This window comes from Calonectris borealis, chromosome 14, assembly GCF_964195595.1.
Source record: "Calonectris borealis chromosome 14, bCalBor7.hap1.2, whole genome shotgun sequence".
NCBI lineage: Eukaryota > Metazoa > Chordata > Aves > Procellariiformes > Procellariidae > Calonectris > Calonectris borealis.
Genome location: NC_134325.1, coordinates 6,873,356 through 6,896,802, shown reverse-complemented (window position 1 = coordinate 6,896,802; position 23,447 = coordinate 6,873,356). Strand labels below are relative to the sequence as shown.

At 35.7% G+C, this 23,447-nt stretch overlaps 1 protein-coding gene across 15 annotated transcripts in view; it reads right to left on the bottom strand.

Annotated features, from left to right (window-relative positions):
* Window positions 1-388: 388 nt before the first annotated feature.
* SOX6 (SRY-box transcription factor 6) overlaps window positions 389-23,447 on the bottom strand; it is a 375,857-nt gene continuing 352,798 nt past the window's right edge. For 12 of the 15 annotated variants that reach the window (XM_075162744.1, XM_075162748.1, XM_075162750.1 and 9 more), the window contains 3 exons: window positions 15,244-15,477; window positions 12,526-12,742; window positions 389-4,660 (listed from right to left, as the gene is read on the bottom strand). In XM_075162744.1, coding sequence (XP_075018845.1) covers window positions 4,357-4,660; window positions 12,526-12,742; window positions 15,244-15,477 — 755 coding nt within the window. In that variant the 3' untranslated portion in view covers window positions 389-4,356. The remainder of the gene's footprint in view (window positions 4,661-12,525; window positions 12,743-15,243; window positions 15,478-23,447) is intronic. The other 3 variants (XM_075162739.1, XM_075162741.1, XM_075162742.1) reach the window with 1 other exon arrangement.

Here is a 23,447-nt window from a genome sequence, read left to right as displayed (position 1 = left end):
TGCTGCACCTGAGTACACTGATTTAGGAGCACGTTGTGATCCCATGTATTCTCAGCAGGCGGTTTCACAAGCTAAATGGTGATGCTCAAACACACAGGCAGACCGGAATTGGGCCACTTTGTCAGAGTAATTTCTCCACGTAAACCTGAACCCTGGAAAGCAGTTCTGTTTCCATTAAGACTTTTATCTTCCACTTTTATGAAATATGAAGTGAACTATTCTAGCTGGTATCAGACTGTTTCGGGAGTGTTCTCTTGAAAATAAGTATTTTATAATTTTCCAAAAAGAAAATATATTGTATCTGTTAATTAAATAAACTGTCTGTTCACAGAGAAAATAGTATTACTATATTTGTGCATTACCTGAATGGAGTTGTTATTTTTTTCAGTCAGAGTTATTAAGGGGGGCTCAAACACAATGCTTAAGAAGCAATTCCACAAGTGTGTATTGTGGGAACAATTTCCCTAATATGACAATAATGTGATTTAACGAATGTAGAAAATAAAGGTTTGATATTATTAAGTCTTGACTGCATTGCAAGAGCCATCTTGCATGATAGTCATGATAATCTTTCCAGGGATATGCTTTTGACTTCCAAACACCATTCTTGTTAAGAACTAAAATATCTCTCTCATCAGTTTTACTTGGATTCAGAAGACTAACTGTGTTTCCTATCAAATATATCAGAAGTTTGGTATGTTTAATGTATCAACTTTCTAAAAAAGAAGAAAGTATTCTGTGTTTGTGGAATATGCTATTAAAAATCAGTGAGAGCACAAGTGAGGCATCTTGCTGTCCCAGCTACAGGTCCACAATACTGCGCTCACACTGCGGATGTAAATTCAGCATCTACATGAGGTACAGTGACTTGTCAGCATTTAATATGGACCAACATACACTGATATAGAACAAAAGTAAATACATAACTTATACTTCACTAAGTATCCATGAACAAAAAATAAAATTCTATTTCCTATGTTATATTTACACAATTTAAAAAAATTCTAAAATGAGATGGTAAATTCATCAAAAACTTTGTTTTGAGCTCCGATTAATAAAGTAAAAATGTTGAGTTTTATCCTTATGATTGTCCTTCCTTGATTTCTACTGACATTTTAGAGCCAATGTCGGCTAATAAATAGAGTAAAATGCTCATATGCACAATTCAGATTCAAATATGTTCCTCCCACTCCCCCAGCCAATAAATGCAATTTTTACCAGCTGGCGATTCCTGAACAGCCAGTCATTTTCAAGAAGGTGGCTTTAACATATAGAGGATCAGCATTGAGGCAGGGCTGGAGCTAAAACAAAGTGTTCATACATACATGTATTTTGCATAAATAAATGAAATAACAAGACATAAAAATGACTCAAATCCGGCAACTGTGAGGCAGGCCCACACGAGTCGAAACAGATGACTTTTGTTCATGTAGTTTTCGTACAACAGTTTCACATTAGTCAGAAGTGATAAAAAATACCATTTATATCCAGTGCTTATAACACTTACGAAACAACATCTGTGAGTGTGTGTTTTTTTGTACTACAAGCAAAATCAAGTTTCAGTCCTAAAGAACAGTCCTTTGTTCTCCACAAGCCTGCAGAATATTATTTTGGCATGGTCATAAAATTAAAAAAAATTAACCAACTAATCTAAATGTTTGCCTTTGTGCAAAAAAATAATTACATAAAATACAATGCTAGCAATACAGCATTCTACCTATGCAACAAAACCAGAAAAAAAGAGCAAGAGAGAAAGTGACATGGGGGGAGAGAGAGATACTTCTAACTGCAGAATTATGTAGGACATTAATAAATAGTCATTTTTTTAGGAACTAATGGTATCCTCCCCCCAATCCGAGCTGAATGTATTAAAAAACAGTTCAAATTCCCAAGCGATTATAAGAACAAAAACCACTTTCTATCAGTACCTTAGCCAGCTTAAAGAGGGCGCTCACCAGCTAACGACACAGTATATGCCTTTAAAGTCTTGGCTAGACCAGTTTATTGCTTATTAGACATGGACTCAGAATACATTTAAATAAATATTAAAAATATAGCATTTTGTTCCAAATTACGAAACGGTCAGAGAAATTTGACCATTGTGTTTCTATGCCATTATCTTTATAAATTGTCCTGTAAATTGAACAATGTTCTTTGTCTTGGGGGTTCTCGCACATTTAAATGTCATTCCTACAGTGGCAACAATGGCTATCTCTGCTCAAATAGGTATTAGTGGGGCTATGAGGAAAATGACTGCTCCTGATACAGCATCTTGTCATTGCACCTTACATGAATTTCTGCAAGCTAAGATGATAGCACGAGGACAGCCAGCATTAACACTATACTTCTTTCATTGTCTGGGCCCTAAACAAAGCCCGTTCAGCTCTGTGGGAAGGTTCCCACAGACGTCAAGAGGAGCTGCTCTAGGCCCACTCATACCTCTCAGCCCGAATCTGAATTTATCACCAATGTGCTGAACATATCCAATTCAAAATAAAAGCTGAGGGAGTCGAGGAGCTTCAGCACATGTATTCATCAGGCCCACTGGATCTGCATATATATACAGTGATGTATTTGTGAACAGGAGTGGAGTGTGTGGGAAAAAAGTAAAGGCAATTTCTTCTCTGTCTCTGAAATTTAATAAATTCGCAATCTTTGAATGTCTCTCTCTTGCATATTTCCCAGAATTTTCTCTAGCGATTGCATTGTTTCTAGTAGTAATACAAATACAAATTTTAGTTTCTATAGCACCTTACATCCAAAGATGTAAGATTCCAAAGCACTTGACAAGCATTTATCAAGATCTGGCTCACATTCCCACATGACTAATATTCAATAAATATTTTTGATGCACCATTTTCCCAGCTTTGCAAGTCAGATATTTGTGTGGCCTTCCCTCCCCCACTAGGAGTCTCACATATAAATCACTGCATAAATACTTAAGGTAGCAAACAGTTCCTTCAGGTGACAACAGGAACATGATGTACAGAGCCATGATTCACTGCAGGATTCAACAGGCCCTAAAAATTCATCATGGTGGACTCTACATGCAGTTTGCATTTTACATCTCCCTTTTGCTGTCTGTCTAAGTATAGAGGTTTATAACTATAAACACAATCTTTTAGGAATATTTGTACTGTATGTACATATAAAAGTACTCACTTTATTTTGCATTACATATAGCAGAGTATTTCCAAGTGCTCCTTGAACATACAGTGTTACAGGAACTACTGAATTTCTCACTCATAAATGTCATGTTCATTTTAGTAGCAGGTGCACTTTTATTTTCATATACCTGTGTAATTTAGGGGAGGAGAAAGAAGGGGCTCTTTAAAATATCAATAAGGAATTGTAAGTGTAATGCCACCAACAGTACTTTTAAAAATAAATATTAAGTATTTGGACCCTTGACATTCTGGAATGAATAAATTATTTAAGAGAAACTGTGTTAAGACTGAATGCAAGGGTTAAAAGCGAAGGGGTAGAGAATGTAATCAGAGGTGGCCTCACACTGCTAAGACAGGCCTGTCCATAGCTGGTGATCGCTCTTTTGTGCTTACTTAAAATTTCACACTAATGGCACATCAAGAGGCAAAAGCAATTGGGCACATGCACTATGGCAACCATGTTCACTACTTAAGAATATCCTGTCTCCAGATTCCTGAGTACTTTACCATATTCTGGAAAAAATTAGTTTTATATATAATTTTTTTAAGATGCCAAAGGATTGTCTAAGACTTTACAGTGTCTCCTTTAAGACTTTTTTTTAAATGTTAAGATTCAAAAGTTATGAAAAGTTTGGCACATCAGAAGTTCAGCTACACATATGGAAAAAAATGGAATTCAGAGACTATTTTTTAAAGACGAGCTATGATGCACACATGTGCACACTTGCGGACTTGTTCTGTTTCACAATATGAAATCTGCAGTTTTTGTTTTCTAAAACAATCCAGAATAAAAACACATTCACAACCTGTAGGCTGGCACAGCATACCTGAGTGAGAATGTATAACCCCCATCTAAAACAGTAACTTAAACCTTTATCAGCATCCAAAAGGAAAAAGACAAAAGGTAAGACTTGTAAGACAGCTATTGATTCATATAAGTTTTCAAGTCCTGATGTCTGATATTTAATATATGTCTTCATCTAAATTAAAAAAAAAAACAAAAACAAAAAACCCAAGTTCATGAAAAATTAGGGAAACAATCTGTCTCACACATTAAGAAACATTTAAGACCATTCTGCTGATGTAACTGTAGGAGCCACACATGCATGCAGGCTCTTTAAGAACTTTTGTTCAAAAAAAACCCCAAAAAACCCAAATGAGTCGAGTACTTTAATTCTGTGAACACTCCTCAGTTGGCACTGACTGCCTCATGGGCTTCATTTTCACTACTATAGTCTGATTTGGGATCATCCTCATAGTCCTCGTACATTTCTATTTCATCCTCTCCATTTATCATTTCATTTCCAGCAAGGCTTCCGCTGTCCGTCTTCATACCATAAGTACTCTGAATGACGGGGATGCTGGGCTCAGGGCTGGCAGAGGTGCTCGAGCAATCTGATGTCATCTGAGGTGATGGCGTGGTAGTCGCCATGGTAATAGCACCAGGATAGACAACCCCCGTTCCCGTGGTGATTGGAATTTGAGGCTGTTGTCTGGAAGGAAAAATAAGAGGGGAACGTGATTTCCTGCGTTCAGAGGAGGGAAGGCCTTCTGCAAGTCCAAATGAAAGAAAAGCGGGTGGTTTCCTAGAAAGGCTGCATGCATTCCTCTGGGGTTCACAGTCCGGTCCTGTACGGTATTGGTTCATCTTAGCTCCCCCCAAGGACAACTGGAGAGTAAACTCTTTAGTAACTACCAGATGTTGATTCTTTTATGTATTTTATGTGTTTGTTTAAACCATACTGCCAACTAGCAGAAGCATCAAAAGGCTTCAGGCACCTGTGTGATGCCTAACTGCTACTGTAGACATCATGTATCCAAAATCTAAACCCTCCGAACTCCTGACAAGAGCTTCTGCTAATGAAGGGACCTCAAGATTACCTGTAAGTACCTAAAATGGCAGACAGGTGACTAAGTAACATTGTCTAACTGTAAGTATGTAATTTACTATTTAAGTGCTAGCTAGACCCCTACATCACTTAGAAATACTTTTGGTATTTTATTGCTGACTTTTGATTTTTATTTAAATCCATGATCAGAATGCCATTTATTTTTCAGGATTTCATGTGTAAGACTGAGTTTTTGAAGTAAAGTACTTTAAAAAAAAAGAACAAATGTTCTTCTTTCTATGGTAACACACAGTCTACAGAAATTAAGACTTCCTCTTGAGGACCCAATGTCAGATCTGATTTATTTTGACAATGCAAATACATGGGAAGACTCAATTAAGGGTGCATTACCTCTACTTTTGGCAGACCTTACCTTCTGATACCTAACTTTGCACTATGTAATGTTGTCTTTTTCATGTGTGTGTGATTTTAAGCATACTGGTGCAACACCCCACTTCAACTAAAATAGGCTTATATCGCTGCCAGTCAAGCAATTCAACACAAGCTTAGTTGTACTAAGTGATGCAATGTCTCTTCTTACAGTGATGAATATATATTCAAATGCTTTGCTGAGTAAAGGTCAGGTTGCTGAACCCATCCCATGGTCAAGCCCTTATTGGCTACAAATTCATTAAATCTACTTCTTACATTTGGGTTAATTAACTAATAACATACTTTCTATATTAAATACTCATACAAATATTCTCATATTATTTCTGGATCATTACCTTTAGTAAAGCTAAGAGAAAAAGAAGGAATGTAATTTGTCTGAAGGAAGAGAATCTCCATCGTACTTTAGATGTAACACTGAATTACTATGCTCCAGTACCAGAAATACCTAAGTGCCCTGGAAGATGCTGTTTTAGTATTGACTAGTTATTGAACATACATGCCTATTTGCACAATTGTATTTAAAGAATCATATATTTCAATGTATTCCCAACCTTCTTTAGAGCAATATTGACCAAGTATTAGAGAACTATTATATAATTTTAGCAGGAGAAACAGTGTCAGATGTGTTTGAATAGTCTAACGAATCTGTAACTTCTTGACCACTGTGTCATTCTACGCTAAAATTCAGAGGGACATTCCATAAACCAGTCTCTCACAAATCCTTAATCATTGGCTAAATCAATACACAAAATAATCCAAAGCTTATTTACAAGACCCTAAATGCTGAGTCTTTATTGTTCATTGATCAAATTCTAATTTTGATAAATGTCACACTACAGAGTTACTGGGAAACTGAAGTCCTTCAAGTCTGGGAGCCAATACAGACAGTCAAATCATGAACATTCTTTGTAAGATAATATTAAAATAGCATGTAGTACTGTCATTGCTGGTGCTGGTAGCCCGACTCTTAAAGCCTCTGCACAGCTTGAGAAATTCAAACATCTGTTGTATAAGTATGGTACACCTGGCTAGCAGTGAGCAAAAACATCGCAGTAATTCATTTGACACAGTCATTATACTCCTGTTTGCAAATGATGATTTGCAGATGATTTACAAACAGCTAGGGATTTTTCACTAAATTTTCACTTTTTAAATGGTCTGATAAATGTTCTGTGAAAACAATTTTCAGCCAATGTATTTGCTTGCAAGTGATTTTCTGCAAACATCTTTCAATACATTATCCATAAAATTGAACACCTACCTCACATGGGAACATTTCTGTTTTAGGATTGCATGTTGTCAGGAGTATAAACTATTACTGTTAAAAACCCACATGTACCTCCTCCTGTACAACTTTTAGACACAGAAAATGTTCACATTAATGACTGCTTCCACAAAGCAAAGGAAAAAGAAATGCACACATGGTCTCAGCAAAATTCTATATAGTTGTCACCATGCCATACACACTTAATTCTCTCTAATCTGCCCATCTAACAACTGCTGGTACTAATCTTTTTCTGGTATTTCTTAGAATAAATAAATTCACAAAACAAAGCATCCCCAGTCGTTCATCAAAGAATACCACAATATTAATGCCAGAAGAGGTTTTGAGAAAAGTTGTTTTTACAACTCTTCTAATAAGAGTTGTAGAATATACTCAAAGAATGATCGAGTGCAAGCTGCTCTTGTATTATAGATGACACTAAGGATCAGAACCCTAATCTCCACCCCTACCATTCCCCCAAAAAAAAAGTTTGGTTTTTTTTAGAAGCAAATTGCCTTTTTATAAGCAGCAAGAAGGAAAAAAATCTGTTTAGGATAGGGCTGTGAAGTGTCTTGATAAAATGATGGTTGTCAGTGTTAAGCCCTAAAGGACAGGCTAAGTTAAGAAATTCAGATATTCTTTCAAATGTTTATCAGGTCAGCAAAACCCTTTTGCATATCCACATTTCAATGGGACAGGGTATATTTGTCAAAGTAGCACCCCTTTCAAAGTATAAAGGGAGCAAGTCATCTGAGCATAGTGAAGCAGAATTTACAGATACCTTTTACCTGAGAATGCACCAAATGCATGGCAAACTATACAATGAATCTAACTGGCAAAGAACTTGATCAGTGTAACAGGAAAGTTAAAGGTTTACTGGTTTTGTCATTCATAAATGCAGTTTCTTTTTAAACAAAAATCAGACACGGTGTGCATGCCTGCTGCTGGATGGGTAATAACTGTGAGCTTTAAATTACGTATATCTCTCTGTGGTAACTGTACCACCTAAATGGGAAGTGTCTCAAATTGCTACGAATTTGCTAGCAAAAATTTGCTAGCATTTAAACATGGGCACCCACACACCCCCAGTAACTGGACACCTGCCTCTCACTTGAGCCCGGTTATTATTTAGAGCTGATCAGGTTGTCACTGTAAATTCTGCTCAAGTTGCTGCATTACATCCCAGAAAGCCTTATTTTAAGATATCACAAACTATATGGATGGCATATGTTAGTGGAGATGAGTGTTATCATTTTCTAAGTAATTAAATTTTATAGGATGGGGAGGGGGGAAGAAATCAGAGCATTTATTTAAATTCTAACCATTCTCTCTGAAAGGAAGAGTTGGAGTTTCTAACCTGTGACTCTGTTTTCTTTTATTTGTAGTTCTTAAAGGCATTCATGTTAATGTTAACGGTATTTTTTTATAACATTAAATTCCATTTTTAATCCTTGTATCTTGCTAGAGTTTTCCCTATCATAGGACCTTGAAGTGAGGAGATAAAAACATACTTCACTGCAAGCCACAGGTTACAATTCAGCTCAGTTGCACATGGTTAAAGCAAGGATGTTTTCTGCCTGGTTAAGATTTCCAGAACCCAACATTAATCTTCCTATCTCTTCAGATCTGTGAGGAATGGTGGTGCATGGCTATGTACCCTGGCTTCAAACCACTCCTGTCTCCACCGTCTCCTCTGCCAAAGAAATCCTTGTGTGGCCAATTACTACAGGTCGCTTGCCTCTCTGCTCTGCCAGCATTGCTAACATGTCTGTCCGGTCTGGGGCCAAAGATTTGGCCCAAAATATTTAGGTAAATATAAAAAAGGAGGTAACATGAAAATTCTTAGACCAACTGACCTGCTTACAAGTCTGTGGCATTAATATTCTTAGGATTTTCCTGGAGAACGTTCCACTTTTGACTTTTGCAAAACTAGCCAAACATTTAAATTGGCAAATTACCATTGTTTTCTGATCCCTTCCCAACTATGTTCTAACAGTTCTTTAAATGACTGAAGCAAAATCGATTGCATTAAGGAAAATGCTTATATGCTACACACCCCTGAAACTTACATTCCCATAAGGAATGAAATAACAGTAAATCTCACAAAAGCACCCATTGTGTACTTACTTTAAGTTCAAGCTACAGGAGTATAACATTACAGCCTTATTCAAAACCGTAGTCTAGCAACATTCAGACTATGTGTGTACAGTAGTTATAAACACTATAAAGGCTTTATTCTAAACATCTTACACTGGTAAAACACAAAAAAAAAAGTTACTGCTTACATCATTTTGCAGAGAAATGTATATATCATATACTTGTATTTAGAGTGTATTAGACTGTAAAAATGACGAGAATTGAATTATTTTTGTAAGACAGGGCAACAAAAGACAGACTCTTAGCTTAAAATGTCTGAATTTATGGCTTATATATGATCCATTTGTTAGTTCACATTTATTTATACATTACAAAAAAGTATTATTGAAGATAAATTTTAAATCACTAGAAGTCTGTTCAGGGATTAACTTACGCTGAAGTTATCATTCACAACTTCCCATTAATAATTTTATTATTAAAAATAACTCAATTATTTTGAAGACATAGCTGGCTTCAGATTCAGCTTCCGCTAGATTAAAAACAGCAAGATTTTAATATACTCTGCATTAAACATGACTTATTTCTGTATATTATCTGCCTCATTTGGAACAAAATTCATTCATGTAGGGATGCAATAGAAGGCCTACGCACATCTTAAGTTCCACTCTGTTCTTTAAAATACTTGCCAGTTCCTAGATTTTTTGTGCTGATCTATCACATGTATAACATTTATCTCAAAACATGAATTTCCTGCCCAATTTATTCCAAGAAATCCTCACTTTCATTCAATTCTTTGGAAGCTTTTCTTCAAAAATCAGAACAGAACCTGGCCATTCATTAGCTTATTTCTCTATTTTATTTTAAAGCCTAGTTTGTATATTGAGATTCTCTAAACAACTTTTGTGCATCTTACCAATGTTTATCAAAGAATGTGGCTCACTGAAGTAAGCAGCATGAGCTTTTTGCATCTTAAAAGTTTGAGCAGTGTAAAACTCTTTCTGTTTGTGGTGGGGGGTGTTTTAGTTGTACACATGGCAGGATTATTCTATGCTAGCAATGGCTCACCCAAGGGGATCTGATAGGAACTAGCCCTTACTGGATTGCTTAAGCCATAAATGTAGATTTGGTATAAGAGAATACCAAACACAAATATGAAAGAATATAATTTTTCTTGCTATTTATACTTTCCTCTAGCCATCTGTTTTGAAGGTCTATCCTTCTCTTCACACATCTCCTATTTATCTGTTTATTCTGTGATGATTTTTGCCATTTTGGCATACCCATTCCCAACTTAATTGGTATGTTCTTTAAAAAAAAATGAAAATCAGCAGGACTTCAAGCAGTACGAAGTACTTGGCACATTTCATTGGAGTCTATTTTGTACTTTTGTTCTCTATCTTACACTGAGATATTTACTGTTAAATGTATATTCAATCCTAAAAAACACATTTGTCTCCTATTTCATTCTGAAAAGGAAACTGCATCTCAACTCCCGTGTCTACAGTTCTGAAGGACATTTTATGCTGTTTGTTCCATAAAAACAGTGGAAAAGTGTTGGGTGTACGAGGTCAGTTAGGAAAACTTTTCTAGCTGATGCTTTACGTGATATTTACGTTAAACACAAGGAAGAGTAAGTTTAAGAAGTTGATGGGCTAAATTACTGTGTTTCACTTAATTATAATCTGATTTGGATGAAATGTTGCTTTTTATTACTCAGTAAACTATTCTGCTGAAATAAATTATACATGTTTTATGTTTCGGTTCAAAAAAGCTGCCCTGGTCTGGTTTTTTCACCTTTTTTGCTTGGTCTCTTCCAATAATTTTGTTTTAATTTTTTCTTTAGGGAAGAAGGGAATTTGGGGCAACAGTGGGAATTCATAGGAAAGCATGAAATAATTTTTTAAAATCACAGCCTGTGTTTCCTCAGTATCAAAATTTATATTCATATTGAGCTGCAACATGGATCTCATTTCACCTTTATTGAATGCATCCATTAGACTTCATACCCCCTTTTTCATCACTTGCATAACTAAAAGTCGTCGTTTCCGGTAAAGTCCACTGCATCATTATATAAGTGCACAAAGGTCATTTACTCTTACTTCTTCAACGTGGATAGAGCAGTGTGAAGTGGACTTAGCATAAATATGAATTAGAACCGATCCTTTCAAGAAAATGATGACATTTTCATTGTCTTTGTGATCATACTGTTTGATGTATGAGAAAGACGTTACATTTAGGTTGCACCAGCAGTTTAGTTTTGAATAGTTTTAATTTTTTTTTTTTAATCACAATATCACTCTTTAAGTAGGCACTTTTAGAAGTTTGTTAAATCCGTTGTCCATACTCACCTCCATATTTAGCCACTACTTCCAATGTGTAAAATGCTACTGCTTAATACTGTTTTGAACTAGCAAACAACTCTTAAATTGTTCAGACTGCTGTTTTCGCATTTCTTTTGCATTTCTTGTCTAGATGTGATTTGGTCTGTCAATCTGCTTTGGAAGACATAAGCTAGAGTTTCATTCCCTCAATCTGAATATAATTTGTGATGTGCTGTATAAATTCAGATTTCTATTTAGAGTTCTGTGTACAATTTTGATGGAAGTCTATTAGTAAACAATTTCCCTTAGAGTGAAGAATAAAAAACAATGTCAAAACTATAGACTGGAAGGTTATTTCAAGACATCAGAAACACTTCTATTTACTGATTGAAGAAAGAGCCCACATTGTTGCTGTACCACAAGATAATTGACTGCAACAGGAGTTCTGCATCCCAAGCCAAAAATGAGGGCACATAATCGACGTCAAGGTCAATTATCTAGTAGTGAAGTACCCAACAAAAGGAGACTATTGTGATTAGAGAAATAAGCAGAACATTGTGAATTTGGAAAGGCTGGCACTGGAGATAGCTTTTAGACTCTTTGTAAACCACCAGAAACATTGTGTTAGAGCACTGAGCATCACAGATTAATTCATAAAAAAACAGGAAAGAGAAATCAGCTATGGTGCAGTTGTTTCACTGGACTTTTGTTATCTTTAGCCTGTAGATCTTTCCTAGTGCTGCTTTCCCTTCTGAAGACTAGAGGAAATACTGTTAAAAAACACACAATATTTTTAGAAGGGTGCCAGGATGTTTTTGAACCACATATTCCAAGTTGTAAATCTAACTAGTCTATCTATGCACTACTTGAAAGACTCTTCCTAAAATTTTTTTTTTATTATTTTTTTTTCCACAAAATTCCTAATAGCCTCATGCTATGATATAATTCATTCATGTGTGTTCCTAACGTAACTGCTATTATTTCTGTCCCTTTTCCCTTTATCCCCTCTCCTGACTCCTTATTCTACACTGGAATAATCTTCTGTGTTTTTCTCTTCGTTCTTGTCTTAATTTAGGAAATGATCCTAGAGTCATTACTAACTCAGAATGGATTAGCTTACGAATAACTCACAAAAGACATGATTCAAACCTTTCAGGCTAATGGGAAACAACTTCTTTTGACTTTAAAGAATTCCACTATCAGTCTCATAATCAGCATTCAGTGGCAAGCTGATAGCTCCATATTCTATGATATATCTTATGTTTTTAATAAGGTTTTACAGGTACAAATCCTTGCCTTCTAAATGACATTAGTCAGTGACTTAAACAGATAAGTCTATTTGTTTTCAAACAGCATGCTCTGTCTTTGAAAACAATTACAACAATAGTACTCACCCTACGGTAAAAAACTGCCTCATCTCCTGTCTTCGAGACCTCATCAGTTGTTTGTATTCACCAATACGCAATTTCTTTCCATCAACAATGCAGGTACGTTTTGGTCGAGGTTTGTATTTGTAATTAGGATACTTTTCTAGGTGGATTTTACTTAGCCGTGCCTGCTCTTCATAGTAGGGTTGTTTCTCTTGATTTGACATGGACTTCCAGCGAGATCCTATTAACACAAAACACCAGTGAGTGCTCAAGTAAAGCAGGTTTAGCTTTACACATACACATTTCAACATGCCTTCTTGCCATAATAAAGAGATTTTAAATAAGTTAATTAAATAAACTAATTTGAATTTACATCAGCCACCACATATATAGGGATGCACAACCTGAGACACCCTAAAAGAACATTGACTTTCAGATATTGCTGCAGACAAAACATATGTAAAGTTCTATTAAATAGGTGCACTTAAAATCAATAGTTACTTCTCAAAAGCTCAGCCTCATGCTGCAAAACAGACTATTTAATTTTTTACAATATGAGCATTAATCTGTGAATAATTCTATACCTTTGTAATACCACGCACAGTATTATGGTTAAGGAAGGTCTACAATCATACGTTTACTGTTAAAAGCTTAACACATTGCCTAGGGATACATGCTTCTTTGATAGTTTTATGAGGATTTGTTTTATACACTCCTACTAATAGATATTAGTACCTTGTTATGTAAGGTATAAGCAGGAAAAAATTATCAAAACCTTATAGATTCAACAAAATTATGCTGTGTGTCTTAAATTTACTAATCTTCTGATATAAGCTTGGCATAATATCGGCACCTTACCATATTTTAAATCCTATTATGCATATTATCTTCTGGCCAGATGTAATAAATGGACAGAACTGCACTGAGAAAGTTACATTCAACAAGCTTATATTTTAGAAAAAAGAAAAACAGAAAGCACATTGTAATTATATACACCACTTCAGGTACTGTAAACTCTCATTGAAAGCTGCACCAATAAAAAAGTTAAGAAATTAACACAGTGTACACAGGAAGAGGAAAAAGTATTCAGATCTCTTGTATTGTTTATAAAGAGCTATCTAAACACTTGAGTAGAGAAGGGATTTTTTTTTCCCAGGGGATACAAAATGCAGAAAATAGCTTGTTGGTGTCTTTTAGATGAATAAAACGATTACAGCTGTGGTAAATGTGGGTGGAAGCTATTCTTTTACCAAGATTTTTCATACATCAACAAATGGAAAAGTTGTATAAATATTATCCGTAGCCAGCAATACTCTGTGTCAGTTCTAATATTTCAGTCTCTTTTCTCATTGTCCTGGAAAAGTTGCACAAATATTATATGGACATAGACTTATTTGTGGCAGAGCAGATCCTGACAGGTTAATTCCATGGTTAACAAACACTCAATTGCTGGCACTTCTGAATATTTATGCTGGAAGTTTACATTTTAATGAATACAGTTACTATGCTCCTAATAGTTTTTTCACAGAATGCACACAAATAATATAGATTCCCTACAGCTGCCAACACTGAAACAGTGCAGGTTTTATACAAAACTGAAAGGCTATTCATATAGCTTACTTATATGGTAGACAAAAATATGAGAACTACTAAGTAAGATTTTGGAAGTTTTAGGACAAAGTAACATTTATTTCTATGTATTCTTGCCTCTGAACTAAAACGCAACAAACTTTGGTAAGAATGTATTTGAACTCAAAGTTTACAATAAAATGATTACAGAGGAAACTTGATTTTTACTTTTATTTATTACGAGTTACATTTGGAATCTGTCTTTCACTTCAAAGACTCAGAAAGCAAATATAGGTTTTAACATTTCAGCACTCATTCTCACGTATGTTTCTAATTCTCTGGAGGGGTCTTAAAAAGCAAATCAAAATTTCTCAAAAATAAGCCAATTTATTTGCACAGTGGCAAAATATAATCCATGGTATATTCCCTGATTGTCCCAATTTATACAAATTAAATATTAACTATGGTGTCTTTTAACTAAGCAATATTTTAATTTTATGATGCTAGTGCTTCCTTAGCTTTTTGAACATTGTAACATTTTGAATCAAACATCATTTTGCATGCGAGCAGCTATGCATGTACATGTCTTTTGAACTGTGCCAGGTTTCTTTCTTTGACACTGCGCTGTCTGACATAAACCTTTGATTTTGATTTTGTACTTTATTAATTTTTTCCCAGTAATTACTCCAACAAGTACCATTTTGCATTCAGGTGATTTGTAGTTCAGGTGATTTCTAACTGGATTTTGCAATTAGACCTTTTATCAGGATACGCTCTTGCAATAGGTTTCACAAAACATTCCTTTTGAATGCTGCTAAGTCTTTAAAGCATGTTGTGACTCTGCTGTTGAAAAGAAAAAGCATTAGGGAAGGGGCAGAAAGGGAAAAGGAAGGGAATGAAAATGAAAACAACCCATAAGTCTTAATTTGTATAAGTTTCAGTAATTCCAATTTCAGTGAACATCTCCCAAACAAAATATATCCTAAAATTAGAGAAGTTGCATGTCCAAGAAGGAAGTAACTAGCCTGTGTCACCAATATAAATAACCTCATCTTTCCACACCTCCAAAAATAACTAACCTCTGCCAATTGCCACTACTAGAGCAGAGCCTTCTAAGCTTCCCTCAGTTTTGGTTCAGTCACAGTCATGATTTGTTCATTGTCTTGCACTTACCTAGGATTTTGCTAATGTTGGAGTTGTGCATGTCAGGGAAGGCTTGGAGAATTTTTCGACGCTCATCCTTTGCCCAAACCATGAAAGCATTCATTGGTCGTTTGATGTGCGGTTCGCTGCTGGCTCGGCCCCGTGAATCCCGGTAGACTCGAGCTTCAGCCACAGTGGCACCTCCTGTTGGCCAACAATAATACTGCTGTAGTTTAGCTGCAGAGCCATTCATTGCTTTACTTCCTGTAATGTCAGGGCAGGAAGAAACAAGATGGATGCAAAACATTATTATGTGGATTACGCAAGTGCTTTCAGTGCTGTGTTTATTTTAGCCTCATTCTCTTTTTTTCTCTCTCTTTTTGCTGCCAGATCTATGAGAGAGAGAGAGAAAGAGAGAAAGGATATCCAGTGATTTGAGTTTAATTGCTCAGGCTCACCCAGCTGAAGGCATCAACATCTGAGTGAGGAAACAAATTGCACTGGTATTTCTCCAGTTAAGGTATGGAGATTTGAAAAAGTTTCCGTTTGGGACTTTAACATTGCATACATGTTCTGAACGCTCACCAAAACTCACATAAAAGTTACACTTGAGAATCCAAACTGATGTAGATGTAGACCTGTTCACACAAGTAATTTACAATGACTTTGCTGCTTGAGCAGTGAAGCACATGCCAAACATTTCATAAAATAAATTACATAGTACACCAGGTACATGCTGCTAGTTGTATGGATCCAATTATATTTGAAGCTGAACATTTTGAAGTTGTATCTGCTTTAGTTGAATTTTAGATGTGTCTTGGAGCATTCGATCACATATATGTAATAAAACTGTCTGCCTTCAACAGGTACACGCACCGCATCCTGGAGCTTCCAGAATGGGAGACAAGCACTCCAGGTTCTCCATGCCTGCTGTGCTTTAATGTGCCTCAGCGTCCTGTCATTACCCACCATCAATTCAACTTGTACATGCTAACCTTAACTGTTTTTTTGAATGCATCCAGCTCTGCTTCTTGACTGCAAACAGCAAAGCTTCATGAAGGTTTAGAGTTCACAGAGCTGAGTATGAGGTGTAGAACTAGTTAATACAGGAGAAAGAGATAACCGAGCCTAGATAAGGCATGCTTTTCCCAGAAAAACTTTTGCAATTGTGATGATAACATGCTTTTAGGGTTATACCTCAGATATGAAAGAAAGGCAAAAAGTCTTTACAGTGGGAGTGTGACATACTTAGGCCTCATCAAACTGTTCATATAATTCAATACCTTGAAAAAACAAGGTACTTCACAACAAATTAGCACAGCAATAGGCCTCCTTTTTTGTAAACTATTTTAGCTCCCAACAGGGATTTATTTGCCAAATAATATAAGATTAGTTCTTTACACTAAGTAAAACACTGCAGATTTACTGATTCCAGTGACTGACTCACAAGTTTTTAATTGTGCAAAACCTAAGTTTCCTAATTTAGTGTGAAAACACTATATGTTAGGTATACCATTTAAAAAATTCTATATAGGAAATACGTTTACAAGAAAAAAGTCCTAAAATAGAGGATGCATAACTAATACACTACCTTTTTGCCACCAGGTCCACAGTACATTAATTTCATTTAAAACGCACTGACCATACAGGATAAATTGATTTTGCTTTATATGGTGTTGACAGCCATGTTTATTGTGCAGTGAAATGTAGTGTAGTTTCAAGCTGACTATATCCATCAACACAGGGCAATATGCTGACTACTGGGCCAGATGAAGACATACATTACCCTGAGAGCAAAACACTCATTCGTATACGGCAGTGTCTTCTCCTGAGGATCACCATGGTAATTTATGGTGCCTCCAATGCCATTACTTTACAACTGACACCAATTTGGCAATTTGTATACTAACATGCGTGCACATAAAAGAAGACAGGTTTGTGGCAAATGTGAGATGCAAAACTATTTTAATACTATTCTAAGTTAAGTACTATGCTACAGGTGTTCAGCATTTACAGGAGGCTGCAGCTGCAGTCAGCTTTTTATTGCAAAAAGGAACAGTAGTTTTGCTGAGCGATCTGTATGTAGGACCAATGTAGGGGTGTGTTTGGTTAATGAGGCTCTGTCCATTGTTGTCAGAAGGCTTGGAACATGCATATCAAAGATACCATCTTTTGAGAGAGGATATATTTATTGTGAAACTGTAAGTTACAAGCATAGTAAATCAACACTGAAACATTTATTGAGACAAATGGCTATATAATTTGAGAAAAATCAAATATATCGTGTAATGGTCGTTCCATCTCTTAAAATAATACTATAAAATTTGTAACTAGTATTTGGGCAATTAGGAAGTTGGTGACAAATTAAAAAATTTAAATTCCTATTGATGCAAAAGTTATCATTTGTTATTCAGCTACTCTACTCACAGCAAAGGCAAGAAGATATATTTGAATCCATATGATGATTTTCCATCTTTTACTTTCCCCAAGGTACTTATTCACTATGGCTAAGGAGTTTGTTTTTAGCCCTTTCTTTCAATCCTAAGGCAGGCAAAGAGTACCTTTACTAGTATCAAGATTATAGGCCAGCTTTTTAATCTGGATATAAGGTAGATAGAATGGGAAAAAAAAAAAAAGGAAGAAAAAAACCCCACCATAAATGATCTATTTTCAGAGAAAGGTTATGTTAGAAAACAATTCTTACGTAGAGTAATAAATTACAACCATCCCAAGAAGGCCAAGAAGTTCTGGCTGTATCTGCTTTAAGCAAGTCCATACTTGAAGGATTTGAAAAAGCAGCCAAAGAGTTGATGTTCTTTGTGCTTGATCTCTGGGGGAATATTTGCAAGATGACCCATAGGCCATCACAAAAGCATCTGCAAAATGAATTTCTGCAAATAACTGAAGTAATATAATCTCCATGTTCTTCTAACTATCTCAGAACTACAGAATTATATTCAGCGTATAAAGCATTACAAGAAAATACTTCTGTTAGCATGTGATTCTATGTGGGGAGCCAGAAAGTCTCAGTACCTTTTTAGCTTAGAAATGAGGCGCTAATGATATAAAAAGCACATATGCTCAGTGAGCTCTTACAAGTTGAAACACATAAGAACAAGCTTTCAAACTGGTTGTTGTTAGGTACTTCATCCTGTCAATTAGACAGTATTGTGCCCTATATAAACAATTTCAACAGGTTTCACAAAGTATGTTTTTTTTTCTTATTTTGATAATTATAGTACTGACAGAGGCTGAAAGAGACACCTGAAATTTTTAAAGAAAAGATATATACAACTGCAAAGAAGTAGGTGTTTTACTTCTTTCTGAAAATATTTTCAGGAAAGCCTAATAAATAATAAACCCAAAATAACAGATAAAATAAAAATGTACTACTAATGAAGAGTGAGAATAGAGGAGGAAGTTGGTAATTGTCTCTCTATGGCAACTAGTGCTCTATCTGCTAGTTACTGTTCATACTGCAATCACAGGAGGAGGTTTTGATTTTCAGAATTAAGAGCTTGGTCAGAATTAAAATTATTGCAAAAGCAGTACAGTTTGGCTGCCCTAATGGCTTAGTTGGCAAAGAAGTCTACACTTCGGCTTAAAGGCTGGGGCTTTTAATTTCTGAGCGTGTGGACTGCCTCACTTCCTGGATGCTTTGCATTTGCTCAACTTGTCATGACTTTGATGATTTAAAACTAAAAGCAGATTAGAGAATGATCACTTTTTGTGGATATATGGCAGGCAACTCCTCTGTGGAAGCTGGATTCCAGACTACACTCTAGGGACAATACTGGGTCAAAGAACACCACAGAATGAATCTAAAAATGTTACAGCTTCATTAAAGTAATTTCAAACAATATTTTTGTTCCAAAAGAGACTGATTGCTCTCTAATGACAGTGCAGCGGAAGAAGAACCCCTGTTCTTTAGAAAGAAAAAAGAACCTGATCTTCAACAGGAAAGATAAACATTTTCATATTAATTAAATGTTAAGAAACATACAGTAACAATTGTTAATTGTTTATTTATTTATTCCTGTCTTTATCTGAGTTTCTCACCTTTTATAACGACAAGAATTTTAGGACAGGCACCATCTCTTAGCATGTTCCCTGAAATCTTGGCCACATTAGTGTTAATCCTATTGTCTTTAACGAGATGTGGTTTTACCTTCCATTTTATACATCATCTACCACAACAAAACCTCAGACTGGGCCTTTACAAGTTACCAGAATGCAAACAATAATAAACATGATAGAAAGGAGCAAAAAAAGGTTGAGAAAAAGGTGAGGAAAGAAAGAGAAAAGAAGTGACTGCAAAAAGAAAGAGATTTTTATCAGTCACACTGTTATTCCTTAATGACTCTTCACACTCTGGCCATTGATTCATGATTGAAGTGATAAATTTCCTTTGACTCCCCCCAGATAACGAATCTTTGGCTACTCTAGAGAATATACTGCATACCATCTTCCACAGACATATACCAAGATAGGATATATAGAAAAAAAGACAATCTTTCTAGGTTCCTAGTGTAAAAGTGACCGGTTAGTAGTAAAGCTCCTATCATCAGTTATTCATTAAGCTGAGATGACATTTTTGTCTACTTTGGAAAAGACTGATTGTGACCTCCAAAATATCTGGTCCTGTCTGTGGTAATACAACTAGCACTGCTAGCAGCTTGCATTGCAGAGACCAGAACCTAATGAACATGCAAACAGAGGTCACTCTTTTACTACTAGAGATGGGTTACTCATAAACATGAAAATGCCGTAAAAACAGGGAGCATGAAAAATTGGCTTAGCAGTCCCCCTTCCTGCTCTTAACCTGTGGACAGACAAATGCAGCTTTTATGAAAGCTATAGCAATATTTCAAATCAAATAGAAAAATGCAAATCTGGAAAGAATAGAATGACAAAAGAAGTTTCAGGAAGTTTAGAATACAAGAATAATCATTTAACTATTATTTTGAGTTATTAAGTTCAATGTTCAATTTTGGAGAAGGTTACAAAAATTACTACTTCACTGTAATCTAAGTGACTTGTAGCAGTGTTCATGTAACATTTATCTGTTTTGCCCCTTGCCTGCCTCTTACTTCTTCATCCCCATCCACATTCAGAAGACTTTTTCATTCTTTATTACCAGCAAGAGAGGCAAAATAAATGGGTATTTCATGAACTATTGTCATTACTGGCATGTCTTGTCATCACTAGGCAAAACTAACACCCACTTGGAAACATGACTAGCTCCGGCACAGGGATGCCTGTAGTCACACAGTGGCACAAATATTCTGCAGGGAAGTGTCTGTTTGTCAAGCTGCTTTCATTCCGATTGCTAAACAAATATTATTCAGCTGAGATTTGAGGGATGAACATTTCATATAGGCTGCATGTCAATCAATGAAAAGAGGGAAAAATGGGCTCTAAAATACTTCACCTGCAAGGGTTCTGAAATGTGCTAAGTAAATACTAAAAGGTGGGAATATACTGTAGCACAGGTTAGCTACATCCATGCAACATTCGGTTATGATAAGGCTTCTATTTTTCCTGTTAAGAGACTTCATTCTCTTTAAAACGTCAACAAGAAGAACCAAAAGGGAATTCCCTAAGGTCAGCTCTGAGGAAACATAAACCTCTAATTCAATAACTCCGCTACTGCACTGAAAAAGGCCTTATTATTGCAACATCCATATGGAGTCAATTGGACATTAATGACTAATCAATCCCTCCCCTTTCTATTCTACTTATAGTGTCACAAGCCATGTTTAGATTAGCCCATTTCCTGCTTAGGATCGCTCAAGATGTCTTTTGTTCTTTCAGGGCTGGCCTGATGGAGGCAGCTTAAACAAACACACGACCCAAGTGGTGCAGGAGTTATAAACTGCCATATGTGAATGAACAAAGGGGCCATACTAAAGCCTTTTGTGGTATTTGTTAATGTTTTTCATCTGAGTTTAAAAAGACCTAATGACTTTGTGGTGAGCTGATGCATGTGGCTCGTGGCTTTGCAAAATGAAGGAAATTCTAGCCAGTTATATATCAGCATATATTTTCTGAAGTGCCTTGTTTTCAGTTTTGGTGGCAGTGAGTTTACTTTTTTAGTACATTTGTTTTACATATGCAAGCAAAATTCTTAATCTCAATTAAAACACAGCACCGGTTTTCACAGCCGTCCTCACAACCTGCATATATGTCTTTCCCCATTTGAAAGTCTAGAGCTAAAATTAATAGTGAAATATTTTCTGTGTGTGAAATCAAATCAACTGTTCTCAGCTCTATCAGTGGTAGCAGTTCACTCACCAGTGTTTAAAGCTGAATTGTTAGTTGGGTCATATTAAATACTGAAACAATACTTCTAAACAAGCTATTAGCACATCCATGCTCCACAGCCAGCCATGTCCAAATCTACAGTATTTAAATAAATTAAAACTGCTAAATTCAACTACTTTCTTGATGGCTTACACAAACAGTTTAGATTTCTTGACCACATTTTATGGCAAAATTAACCCTTATGGAAAATTGGCATGGAATACAGCTAAAACAATAGAGTAATCTTTTAAATTACATGGAATATTAACTGAATTAATTAGTGCTTAAGGCCTGACTTAAGCCCTCAGTGGCCTACATAGTCCCACTTGTGCTGTAACATAAGAGCATAAGAAGCTATTCTGTGAAGATCCATGAAACATCTAGATAGAAATTGGGATGAAGAAGCAGCCTCTACTATAAATTTGGGGAGGTATGCAAGTGTCATAAGATTTTTCAATCATGTGCCACTTGCAGACTTCAAGACCCTTCACAGATAATTAATTAAATGCTAACAACCCCATTCTGACATATATATTATTGATAGAAAAAATGTGAAACATATTTAAGTCGAAAGTTATTCAGCCTACGTAATGACACCAGAAGTAAGGGATTGTCAGTCATCAAGTCTAACTACAATCAACATTCCCACGAACACTATTGTTGTTACCCTTTGATATTTCATTTCATACTCAAATGAGGAAAGTAGAGGCCCACAGAAAGGAAAACCATGAACAAAACACCCCAGCCCAAGAGAAATATTGCTAGTAATTATTGTTGGGTATCTGACAAGATCTATCGATATGTTGTGGTTTTTTTTTTTTCCAGAAAAACTGTTGTTCTAACAGCTAAGCAATTATTGTTACTATATTAATCATATTCAAAGACAAAACAATACAACGAGTAATGAACTAATCTTTTTAACATAAAAATGCTTCCATAAGAGTAAGAGCTTTATTGCCAGTGGAGCTGTTACTCACATAATTTCAAATTTCTCCTGACATGACAGTGTCACCTAGAACATCCAGAAAACATGATACTGATTTAAAACGCAGTCTTCAGTCATCCCTAACTGTTGGTTTTTTTAAAAATCCTGCCTGAACAAGGGCCATAGGATATGATCCATTCATATTTCAGTCAATGCTTTGTTTTGTTTTAAGACGGAGAAATGACAGACAGGAATTCACCACAGAGAAAAAAGGCAGCCTGACTTCATATTTGATGGATGCATTGTTCAAGGTGTGGCTGAACACTGTTAATGAGTAACTTTACTTGCTCCTATGTAGCAAAACAATGAATTTTAAAAGCTTAAGTACAATGTGGTTTATAAAAGGGAACTATGTTTAACAACAGGAGAGAGGTTTACAAAACCACGTCCCTCAAAATATGTGATATTAATGAAATGCAGAATACTTTGCAAAAGGTTTTAATGTGTGTTGGAATCACTGCTTTAGTGGCCCATTTGCTGCATTCAATCTGCAATTGAATTTGTCACCTTCTAGCATACGCAACATCATTCTTTGTATCAATATAACTAATTCCCTCCATCCAGCGTTTGCTGTTCTCACTTGTCATGTCATATCAGTAATTAGATAGCAAGGACCTAGGGCTAGGATACGCATATGCCATTTCTTCTTGTCTTTCACATGGGGTGCTGATATTATAATAATTAATAATATAATTAGTAAATAATATACCATGAAGAGAGAGAAGCAAAAGCAGCATGATAAGAGGAGCTGTAAGTTAACAAGTAATAATAAATGTTAGGAAAAACTCCTAAGGCTAATTTTTCAAATATGCTGCACCTGTGCATTTGGGATTTGTGAGTGAAGCCAGGAAGATGTTTTCACAAACAGGGCAGTGGCATGTCCAAATATGTTGCCACATTTACTTGGTTTGGATTAAAAATGGGGGATTTGCCATGAAATAGGGGC